This window comes from Opisthorchis viverrini (genome assembly GCF_000715545.1).
Source record: "Opisthorchis viverrini unplaced genomic scaffold opera_v5_11, whole genome shotgun sequence".
Taxonomy (NCBI): domain Eukaryota; kingdom Metazoa; phylum Platyhelminthes; class Trematoda; order Opisthorchiida; family Opisthorchiidae; genus Opisthorchis; species Opisthorchis viverrini.
The window spans coordinates 2,371,777-2,384,337 of NW_008751667.1; the positions used below are offsets into that span (position 1 = coordinate 2,371,777).

The 12,561-nt window shown below is 43.6% G+C and overlaps 1 protein-coding gene across 1 annotated transcript in view; it reads left to right on the forward strand.

Moving 5' to 3' along the window:
* Positions 1-12,561, forward strand: part of T265_01081 (hypothetical protein) — a gene marked incomplete at both ends in the record, with an annotated part of 137,052 nt that overhangs the window by 86,094 nt on the left and 38,397 nt on the right. The window contains 4 exons of the mRNA XM_009165024.1: positions 7,825-8,010; positions 8,291-8,562; positions 8,830-8,914; positions 10,099-10,251. Of these exons, the coding sequence (XP_009163288.1) occupies positions 7,825-8,010; positions 8,291-8,562; positions 8,830-8,914; positions 10,099-10,251 (696 nt within the window). The remainder of the gene's footprint in view (positions 1-7,824; positions 8,011-8,290; positions 8,563-8,829; positions 8,915-10,098; positions 10,252-12,561) is intronic.

Here is a 12,561-nt window from a genome sequence, read left to right on the forward strand (position 1 = left end):
TATTATATTATATTATTATTATGACATAATAATATATCACTAGTGACGGCGACAAAGATGATAGTGAGACTGATCATGTCGATCGTGATGATGTAGTTGGACGGTGCAAACAAGATCCCTTCATCAAGGCACAAACTTTGCTTCATTTTCTCGACAGTTTAGATAAGACATCAGGGGCCTGACTAGGCAACACACTGTCCTATACTGACCCTTTTTTTCGAAAACTTGACTTCCACCTTGAGTTTCCTCAGATGATTGTCGTTCTCGGTGAAATCAGTTCAAATCAATTACAAACCGGTTACACTTCATTTAAAGCGCACTGAATCAGTTACTCAGAATACAGGATCCTGTTAAGACCTTATTCAGACAAACTAAACAAAGAACGACAATCATCATCATCACTGTCAGATGTAATAACCGCGTACTTGTCGTACAGTGGTTGTAGCTGCCACAGTTTCGTTCGCCGATGATTCGGGGAGGTGGGGTAGGTAGCTGAGCATTGGAGGCGGGAGCTAATAACTTAGTGTGTAAATACAGCACTGTAGGTGGATTGGGAAGGAAGCAATGCATTGTGGGTAATAGCTTGGACGCATGAACACCATTGAGGGCGTGACTGGGCCATGTCGACAATGTCTCCGATGATTCGGGGAGGTGGGGTAGGTAGCTGAGCATTGGAGGCGGGAGCTAATAACTTAGTGTGTAAATACAGCACTGTAGGTGGATTGGGAAGGAAGCAATGCATTGTGGGTAATAGCTTGGATGCATGAACACCATTGAGGGCGTGACTGGGCCATGTCTGACAATGTCTCTAACCATTGATATGGCCCGTCTTGGGGTCCTATTCAGGAAGAAGGCAATCATCCAAAGAAAACATCTATCTAACCACTTCGTCGGTACATATTTCAAGAGTCCCTCTAAAGAAATCACACTCATTTTGTAGCTGAATCACTTTTTGATTGTCACCACTTTCATACGGAAGCTAGTAGTCTGATTACTGAACAGTACTCACCCCATGAATTTTTCGGTCGTGTTCAGTGGTGTGAGTGAACCACTCGGGATGAATGCCACCAAAACAAGGCCCCAAAACACGGCCCCATTCATTTCTCACGGAAAGGAGTCCACTTCGTTACTGCACCAGAAGGAGAATAAAACTAGAATTTAAGGTATCTTCAAGTGCCTTTCTGGCAGAGATTGAAAAGGGACAATGCAAACGAATCTTGTTTTGGACGTCACCATCTTATATCATGAAACTCTTTTTGTGGAAAAAAAACTACACGTGATTTTGCAGTTTCAGGTGTGTGTTGACATTTTACCCCTTAGGGTCATTTTGTCTAAACCAATACAGCGACTTGTAACCTACCGAACCGACGTTCCTTAGCATTCAAAGACTAAAATATCATAAAATATCAAAAATCCTAATAACCTGTGGGATTTTCTAGTCACGATGTGCCTATCATGTTTTGTTCAGATGAATGAACCTCAATCAGCTGTTTGGTTGACTTGCAACCAGCATTCGTTTATACTGTTTTCTGCATGGCTGCGTCGAACCAAATCACGTTAAATAGTTCCACTTCCCAGTCGAATTTTTCGCTGTGCCGTTTTACCGGTTAGTTGAGAAAAAATGCTTGATTGGTCTGAACACGGATCGTTATACCTCCTCCTCGAGGTCACCAAAAAAGCACATAAAATAGTAGTGATAAGGAGTTAACACCCCAGACCGATGAAGTAACACAGCCAGATTCATAATTAGTCCAAGTACATGGACTGGTTTTCCGGTTCACCCAGATATCAGTCGGACTTTAAAACACAACGCAAACGAATTGTGCGCTTATCTTGTGTATTCACAGCCTCATTTCACAAAATAAGGAGTTAAGGCAGCCGTGCTTATTTGCTCACTTTGTCGCTCGATTAAAGTTTATAAAAAAGACTGAGCAGCAGACATCCACATATTCTCCTCCAAAAGTGAGTAAGTGAAGTGGATGCTGACTGTGAGTTTTACACTACCGACGACGTCAGCTGATTCGCCACTGACGAACTTGTCACAAAATGACTTTCCACCCAAATCAGCTGACTGGGTCCTCAATATTTCACTGCAAAAAATGTCATCGTACCGTGATTTACAGCTCTTCCATTCTAGTTTCCGTCCATAAGTTTGACTCTCGACAAAATCCTGATCTGCCTTAGGTCACTCAAGGTCACCCTGTCCCACTGGGTTCTCCCGTTCAATGTTTGATGACTTGAATCCGACTTTCCTTTGCCTCTGCTTACAGCGGTACCGCTCCGCAGACAAAGTGTACGTCTTACGTAATGCGCTACTCATAAGGTTGCTGAAAACTCCTCGAAAGCACAAGACCGGTTTCGACCTTCCAATTCGGGCTCATCAGGTAGACGCAGTCCGCGAGTTTCCGTCAACCTTAGGTTCTACTTGAAACCAAATTGCCCGAAATTAGCGATTATACACTCATTTGCAAACTAATTTGGCTTTTCGAGAGACTTACCTGGAACCCAGCTGAATCTCTCGTTTGTGATGTTATAGGCAGCTGAATGTGCTACACCAGGCCACCTCATGTTTCAGTCGCCACGATATTCGAGATGTCCTGATTAGACCCAAGTAGGGCGAAACCGGTCGTGGGCTGTCGAGGAGTTTTCAGCAACCTCATGAGTAGTGCATTACAACGATATACATGTATCGCGACATCTTGAATATCGTAGCAACTGAAAGATTAGGCGGCCTGGTGCAGAACATTCAGTTGCCTGGAAACATCAAAACCTTGAGATTCAGCTGGGTTCCAGGTGAGTCTCTCGAAAACCCAAATTAGTTTGCAAATGAGTGTATATTCGCTAATGTACGTATTACGCTTTTTCACTGCTTATCTGCGAGAAACCTTCGTTTTGAGTGGAAAAGCAAACTTAATCGACGAAATTATCAGTGTTCCATGCGAAGCTGTTTTTTTTCGATATTCCGCAGCACAACACTCCTCCAAAATGATTTCACCACATATTTCAGCGCACATAGGTAAAAATAATCGACTGTATGTATGTTGCAAAATTCATCCCTGTTCAGTCATGTACCGCGATCAGTTGGATTCTCCAAACCCGACTCGTTTTTCACGTGACCAGACAAATGCCCGACACACACTATGGAGAACTTTCCTTCAACAAGTCCTTAAACTCGGTGATTACAAGATATACTCGGGTGCCTCTCGTCTCAGACCAGTTTCAAATATGTTTCAAATAAACTTGGAGACAAAAGATCTTGCTTTATTGATCCCATAATATCAACGCGTTTCTGAAACTCTGCTCCAATTTGACCGTCAAGCACATCCCACCTTTTTCCTGCTCACCATTGCCACGATAAATTATTTCAATCCTTTCTCTTCTTGCTCATCAGTATCTCTCGCGACAATGGATCTTACTTGTTCCGTACTCGTCACTATCATTATACGCCTGCCTTTCCCTACCTGCCTACCAGTTACATTCATTCCCTTTGCGGAGGTCCGTAAGTAGTCCCTACATTTAGAGGTGTTTCGTTTTGACTAGAAAATTTGTGTTTTGTCACAGGGAGTGACATCATGCCATTGATAGGAAACTGAAACCCAACTGTTGTATCGTGGGTGGCCGTCTATGGTTTACGCCTGCACTGAGCCTGCCAGACTACGCGATAGGGAGATGACAGAGAACTGGGGACACGGTTGTATTATCAGGACAAAAACATACAGAGAGTCTGCGTAATATACAGGATGACTAAATGGCCAAATATGGTCGTTCACTTGTTTGCTCCGTACAGCCAATGGCGATGTTCCGGTCGTGGACACTTATAGGCCCACTACGCTGGTCGTATGTTGCTGAGCCGTGTTTGGTGAGAGCCGCCAACTCACCTACTTTCCGGACGTGTCGAACCGATGGTGACCTTGTGGATGCGTCACACTCTGCACATGTACTTTTTCCATGTCTGGGTGCGTCCTGACACCAACCCAGTCATACACTTACGGTGTGGTTTCAACCTTTTTTCCAAAGCAGCTTTAACCTCCAGAATTTCAATCAGGACTTACTTAATGGTTTGTATGAAAGCTCTGAAGACATTTGGTTAAGTTCAGCTCAAATGCTGTGTCGCTGAAGCCACCTAAAACTGACCTTTCCATTTCTTGTTCCGAAAAAACTGGCCCTTACAGCTTCGGCTCAGCGTTACTGTTTCTCAAACTTACAACTCTATTCCTGAGATCATATATGCCACCGCGTTTCTGCTTCATGCCTTTACGACAATATATCCTTCAATTTAATAAATTCTCAAAGCTTTCGGTGGTCTGACTTTTCAGCTGCTTACGGTTTTCGTAAGAATGATGAGTTAAATGTCACTCTTGTGAGTGCTGTCAACCAAATTTCATCAAATGTAGTTGGAGCAAACCTCAAAGCTTCCTTGCAAGCTGCTTGGTCCAGTCGAACGACTGACTCCCCTTTAAGTTGAGTTATTTGGTGGCAGCTAATTTTAGTCAACGCATTTTAGACTATTCCTCATCCTTCCCTGAGGTTTAACTGTTATTCTGTTAATCAACTAATTCTGTTGGAACTGCTTCGAGTTTTTGAATACTTCGTTCGCTTTACTATGTACAATTGCTGTCACGTCTCGAATAGGTCCATTTCTAAATACGTTCAATCCTTCGTTAAATTCGATGAAGTCTTGTGAATTGTAGTGTTTCTTTCAAAATTGAAGAATTAAAATCACTCCATAACCAACCATCCAGATGGATCCTCTTTTTTTGTTTCCACCACAGCCAAACTCATTTCATTTTTGTCGTTCATATTACCAAATCGGTTCAATTTTTAGCTGATTCTACTACGTGACCATTCCCCACTGCAAAGCCCCGCAATCGTTTGATTAACGCCTACGTCAGATATGCAACTGAGCATCTTCTACCTTCTAATTGTCAAGGCTTGCCTTTTGCAAGCGCTTTGCGGCATGCTTCTTGTTCCAAAACGCATTGTTCTTGACGCATTGGTTACGTAATCCAGCAGAGACGTCAAATCAAAGAGAAAACATTATTGACTTGAAGTAGGTGTATTTCGCCGGAATTATTTGGAAAAATACTGACTTTAGCGCGTCAGTCGACCCGAATACTGTCAGTCTGTTATTTGACCTTTGGAAATATTCAAAACATTTAATACGTAAAAGTATCTTGACTTTGATCTCAGAGGTTGAACAGTAGAGCTCGCTAATAACACGTTAGTTGGATTGGAAAGTTCAGAAAAATCTGCCTTCCATGAAGTTTCACTTTAGAATGTTGCATTTAAAGAGGAGTAGGAATGTTTAAGAGTATTGCACTAGCGCCTTTGGATGGAGGTGTGGTCAAGGTCGAATGAGTAACCACTGCTCATAGTTGTCAGACTTTTAAGAAAACTAAAATGCTACATTCTGGTGCCTGAGTTGCTCAACAGAAAAACCATGAGTATCTTGTCAAACGAGCCTTTTGGATTATAGACCAACTTAGTGTAAAATGAAAGAGTAAGCTTATTAAAAAAGGAACTGGTTGATTTTGCTGTATCACAGTTTTTGAAATAAAGAACGGGATCTTTGACTTATTTCCACTGGTTTTTCGTGGTTACGTAAGGAGTGAGGTTGTTATCTGCGATTCCTTATGAACAAAATGGTGTGCAAGTAGATATTCGTTGTCATTTGTCTCTTCAAATAGATTTTCCTACTGGCACGCGAGGGATTTGATGTGCTGATACTTATAGAAGGTGCTTTCTAACCTGGTCAGTTAGGTGATCTCATTCATTCATCAGAAGCAACAGCATGACGTCCGTGTTCACACTGATGCCTCTTGGATACAACCATGATTTACTTGAGGCCATTATCGTGAAGAAAAAAGAGAAATGGATTGTGAACGGACTTGATGCTAGCTTACTACAATCATCCCGCGTTGCCTACACATCCGAACACTCATTCAGGTAACCTAGATGGAAGCTGACCACAAGAACGCCAACGACATCGGTTTACAGCGATATCTCACAGCGTCTCCAACCCGGTGCAGTGAGGATCACGCGGTCTCTATCCTGGAAGGAGTGTAGCACTGACAGCACCCAAACTTTTCGTGATCTCTTTCGCGTCCTTCAGACAGGCCGAGAATCGGCCAACTCTCTGCTTCCGCTACCCTTAATTTGGCGTGGACAACAGCACTCTCTTCAGCAAACGACGGTTCGTATACGCAACCTAACCAAAGAAGCTTCTGCTATTGGACACACTATTCCATGGAAGTTCCTGATGCACAATCAGAAAACTCGCTTTCTGATTGTCTCGTTGCGGGTTTGCTGCCACCGACCCACATGAGTTACGGTTCTGAGACAGTGGTTGTCGAACACCTAAAAACCTCTCAATTCCGAACAGGTATCGCTGAGTACCAAGAGATGACAGATATTGTGGACCGTTCGGTCACTCCAAAAGTGCATAACTTACCGCAGTAACACCACCCAGGCTACCGCACCTAATGCATCATGTGATCACTTCAAACTGAATAAGGCGATCGATAAAACGACTGCATTCACGTGGGCTATATGTGATCCATATGACAGAGTGGATAAGAGGAAATATATAAAGGTGTGAAGCATCTCTGTCTACAATCAGAACATTACGAACCTCTCATTGAAGTTGAACACGCAGAACACTGGAAAGTGTCTTTTTGAGAGCGGAATAATTGGGTTCCGGAAATGAGGATATACACCGTTGTTTAGTTTTGACGTTGTGATTGATCCCCAGCGATAACCGATAGGCACCGAGGACCGAATCTGCCGAATAAGTTTATAAATGTGCTCTTCGGTATATAGACAAATCCACAGATGAATAATGCTCACGATAAGCTAAGCACCAATCAATGTACCAATATAAGCAATTTTACCAGAACATCTAGTCATGTGCACCGTAGTGAGCGAGATCCGACGGCGTAGAGGATCGGCCCAGATCCAATACAAAGTCGCTGAAAAACCCCATTTGCTAGCACACTATGGACATTCTAATATTTCGAATAGCATAGCTTATGTACCAACGTCCGAAATCACTACTTTATGGACACATATTGCAATCTAACTCACTGTGCATGAGAAGTGCGAAATACCACTAAAATTCCCAGGAAACGCAGAAAACGCAGCGTCATAGGCCAAAAATAAAATAGAATTCAGTTGTTTTAAGAAGTGCGCTTAATTTCAAGGTTTACCCAGTCCTAAAAATAGCGGACCTGAACTTATGTAGTGTATGGAAACCTGACCATCTCCATAAATTCAAGCGACCACTGGGCCCGATTCAAATGCAGGACCGCAGCGTGAGTTGTCCAGTTAACCGTCTTGAGTTTGCAGTGAGATCCGCTACCCAGTTTCTCAATAATCCACTTTCATCTATTTACTTCTTGATAGTATGCTTACTGGAGCATCAGAAACGAAGTGGTCTGGAGTCGCAGAGCAATTTTTTTACTGGTTTCACGTCTCATTTTTGATACCATTTGGATGGCTCTAGTAATCTGATCCTGTGAGCCATCCCACTTTGTCCGTTGACAAATTCTGCCCCACCAGGTTACAGCTCAAGAAGCGCCTGATTGATTTTCGATTGACTTAACCAGTCGCCCTAGTAACCTACTCAGTACAGAGCCCTCGTCAAAGGAAGAAACAAACAATACACGAATGAATTCTATATTTTATAAATAATCGTGGCTAATTGTAGCTCCCACAAGTTTTGAGTAATCGTTTATGCACTCCTATCCACCTACATAACCCCTCCCCCAGGTTTGTGTGAGCTGGGATACTGCCAGGGCGCCCACACCTAGACAGGAGGACGATTAGGGTCCTCAACCAAAGCCTTTGGCTCAAAAGCCTAACCGCAAGGCAGCCGTGTTTGGCGGGAAATGCAATTACATTGCCATTTTTACGGAACACTTCTATATACCTGTTCCAACCCCCAACCTGGAGGGCCAGGAGACTGTGTTCGTCAGACCTCTAACCATTGACCAACCTGGTATGAGAGACTCTGTGAGTGTCACGGGACACTCTCCAGTATAGCTCAATGGATCGCTGAGGTGCGCAAGCCGTCACATCACGGTAAGGTCAGTCAGCTAAAAAAAGCTGTTCCAGTCGCTCCAGTCTACAAAGAACGAAGCAGCCCAGTATAAATTTTTGTGACGATGAGGAGATGCCTAATTTACTGACGAAACATCGCTTATAATTGTTTGAACAATCAACTTGTCCGATTTATAATTAACAAACTGATTTGCTTACTTGAATCTTAAACTTTGTCCTTCCCGTCTACCAGACTTTGATCCGGATTTGGGACATATTTTTGTTGGAGGGATCCAAATGTCTTTTCCGATTCGCACTGGCCCTGCTCAAAAGAAACGAGGAAATGCTTATGCATCAAAGCGACACGATCAGTTTTTGGAAATGCCTAAAGTCGGCCTCTCGGTTAACTTACGATGCGGACAGTCTGGTCAAGGTAGGTAGGAGTCAGTGCAAAATTTTTTCGCGGCTGTGTCTTGGTCATCGTAACTGTCTTAGTGTTTGGATTTTGGGGATAAATAAGAGCAGGTAAGCCGCGTCGCCGTCCGACGATTCTTAGTTTGAAGGTCAGATTTCTGAAAGTAACCACAGAATGCTCGCAATGTAAACCACACGGGACACTGTTCAGACAGCCCTGAATCAAGGCCAGGCAGCGCGAGACAGCTCTGGACCAAGGTCAGACAGTGCCCCTCAATAAAACAGATTGAAGCCGTCGTACTTTCGCAATCAACATCGCACTCGAATGCTCGCAATAAACCTGTTGTGTTCTTGTCGACGAGTCTTTTCCGGTACTAGACCCTGGAGCGGGGACAGCAGTCAGATAAAACAGATTGGTGAAGCCGCAGCTAGATATAACAAAACGCAATCAGGATTTCCGGTGGTTAGTCAGTCAGCCGAGTGGATAAACTTATAAATCACTCCAATAGAGATGAGCTATAACAGGCCGCGACACACAAACCTTATTTTGCACAGTGTTAGTGAGCTGCAAGTAATGTAGACTCATTGTTGATAAGTGTCTTATTGGATCAATACTCAAAAGTCGTAGACAGATCGCGATCGGTTTCGTCCTGCTTTGAGATAACTAATCCGCGACTTGAACGGAAGTCTGGCTGAATAGTTGCTCTTGAGCTCACATGCATGATGGATTTTTTTAAGACTTAAAGAAGTTTCAGGTATTCACGAATATATTGATATTTGAGGGGATGGTGGTTAAAACGGTCAACACACATCGAGATCAAAAGTGATGTTCGAATAGTTCGAATATGAATCTCCTCAGATCTATCAAGTGAGACCCAAACAGGGCAAATTCGGTAGTTAGGCAGGATTTGAACTCTGGATATGGCAAGCGAGTTACCACTAATTCAGCTGCACAGACTGGACGCAAATGAGTAGGCACGCCCAAACAGACAGGCGTGTTAACACTAGAGAGATGTGTTCGGTTTGTCCACAGCTCAAGAGGCCACCAGGTATCGGTCACTTTGGCTGGCGTACGCCCTTTGGGTATGGTTAGTCGGAGACTCTGCACGTATCAAATATCTTGACGTGACAGACTACTCACAATGTTGCTTAGAATCCTTGAACAGTCCACAACCGGTTTCGCCCTTCTTGGAGCTCCTTGAGTAAGCGCACCCCCCTGTTAACCTTATGTCACACTTGAAACCAAATTGGATGCAATTCGCGAAATACGGTCGACCGCACACCTGCTGTGACCCATAAGAAGGGGGAAAGCGGTCGTGGGCAGTAGAACAGTTTACAGCAATCTTCTGAGTAGTGTGTTTGAACTATACAGTGTATTGTGATATCCCAGATGTTGCACCAACTGAACTATGAGTTAGCATGATGTGGCAGTATTACAGATAGAAGAATTTTCAGCAACCTTATGAGTAATGCCTTACAAATATCTCGAATATCGTAGCGACTGAAACATGAGGTGGCCTGGTGCAGCACATTCATTTGCCTGGAAACATCACAAACGAGAGATTCAGCTGGGTTCCAGCTAAGTCTCTCGTTAAGCCAATTGTTTCTCAAACGAGTGTATTTCGCTAATACTTTTCTTGTTATTAGACTGCCTACGAAGAACTGAAGCCGTTTTTCAGTAGAAATACACTGATGACCCTTCAAAATCACCACTATGCAATTCTGAGCAAGGCGATGAGCGAGAAGCAACGACTCTGGCAGAGGATTATCATGGAAGTTGGTGAGAGAGAGATAGATGAGGTGAGTCTCCATATTTGGTGGCTGCGTACTGTTGTTATTCATCCGTTGTTTTGTCTCACAGCAATGTACACAGCCTAGTTGCTACGCCAATTATTCACGATGTCCCACCGTACTTCATCCATCTGAAAAAGTTTACGCAAGCACAGTGACTTTAGTTTCAAAATAGTCCAATAGTTGAGTGTGTCCAACCCTGTAAGAAAAGATCCCCTATGTAGGTACGTGGTCATGATCTAGGATCCTATGTACTAGTTTCGTGTATCGCATTTGTTCACTGCACTTGAGAGCCTGACTAGGGCAGTCTACTAAGTCATCAGTCTTTCCTGTTTGTGTCGGATTCTGTCGCTTCAGTTGTAAAGGATCACGTATAGTACAAGTGGTGTGAAGAACGAACTGAGTTAACTTCCACACAAGAAGTATTTGGGAGCGACTAAATGTAACGACAAACAGCCCTTCGAATCCATCGTATTCGCGCACATACTCTACACCTTTGATCAGAGTATCCAGTTTCCACTAGGAAATCAAGCCAGACTAATCGAGTTTACGAATCAGTCCGAACATGTTCTCGGCTGTATGAACGGTATTCGTACTGTTACTTCATAATCCAACGTACGCATTGTAATGTTATCGACCCTTGTTGCCGGTATTCGTACTGTTACTTCATAATCCAATCCGCTATGGACCCTTGTTATCCATACGCGCCCATACGTCAAGTAAAAAACCATCAGGGACTGTCATCAATTCTTGAGTTTCAGTCGTTCCGACCGGAAAATACAAAAAAAAACAGGACTACGATTAAGCGCTTCAAGAACTGGCTGTCTGTATAAAATTCAAAATTAGGTACAATATTCACGAATGCCAGGGGTTGAACGTTATACCTGTAAACTGACATCACTTATGGCACACTTATGGTACATCACTGAGTCTCAAGGGTTGTGTTTACCAACCCATAGCAAGGGATGTATTGTTTTATCTTTGGAAAACAAGGCTCCTACGGATACTGTTCACAGACTTTTCCCAGTTTTTGGTGTTACGGTTCGGTCACGCAGCGAGCAAACAATATGATATGCGGATTGTGGCAATACTCTATCCCCAGCTATGTTGCTTGATCCAGACTCCTAGCACGGCGGATAGTAAGAAGACGAAAAACCTCGGACACAAACTTTAATGATCCGAAAACACGCGATCAAAAGGCGATGCCCCGAGCTTCCGAACCCAAGTTAGTAAAAAGATGGTATCGTGTACGTGGTCGGATTTAAATTTCTTGGAATATCAATAGGCCATTGATTTATTCATAGTTTGACCTTGAGGATGCCGGAAGTTCGCCAGCACACAAAAATACAGCGTTTTTTTGGGGGGGGGATATTGATATCCCCAACATTTGGTCAACGATATCTCAGAAGTGTTGCTGACAGTGGATGACATTGATAAATTCCTCACGAGGTGGTTCGTGTGCTTTGGTCACGAAAGACATTCAACACCATTATCTGTGGTGGCTCAGCCATTCCCAAAGTTGGTCTACCGAGGCAAGCATGCATCCTTCGAAATGGTGCCTACTGCCAGATGGGCATCGTTTGAATTGACAAAAAGGATATGAAAGAGCTTATAAAGAGTTTAGGTGAGTTTGGTGTCGCGTGACCCTCCTGCTCCTCGCTGGAGACACTGCACGAAACGGCGGTTACTCGGTGTCTGTGACGCTTCTGCCATCACTCCTTCTCCCATAGCCTGGTTCAGTGTTTGGAGGTGTAGGCAATTCAGAGCGCTTGCAGTTGACTTTCACTAGGTCCCTCTGTGACTCACGCTTTTCACCCCTACACTTAAAATCTTTGTATACTTGCATGGCAGCGGAGCATTAGTATTAAACGGGCGTTGCTGCCTCTCTGGCTCCCATTCCACCCATCTGGCGGCTGTATTTAAGTTGCAAAGGCATAAACCAAGGAAATGTGATTGTTCAAAATCTGCTTGCATAACATGTCTCTCCAGAAGAGTAAAAGGACTATCATGGACTTAATAACTCGCTAAAAATTTCAACCACGCCTGGTTGTCCTCCAAAAAGTTGATCGGAGAAAAACAACACCCTTTGCCTTCACAGAAGAGACTAATATCAGCTGCCTTGCAGGAGCTCCCTCCTGGGAATGATGACTAGGTTGGAAGAATGTTCCAAATTACTTTGGTTTTCGCGAGAGATTCAACTGGATCTCTCGTTTATGATATTCTACAACTGAATGTGCTGCACACAGGCCGCCTCATGAAAATATACTGCCGACTGAATCATGAGGCGGCCTGTGTGCAGCACATTCATTTGTAGAGTAT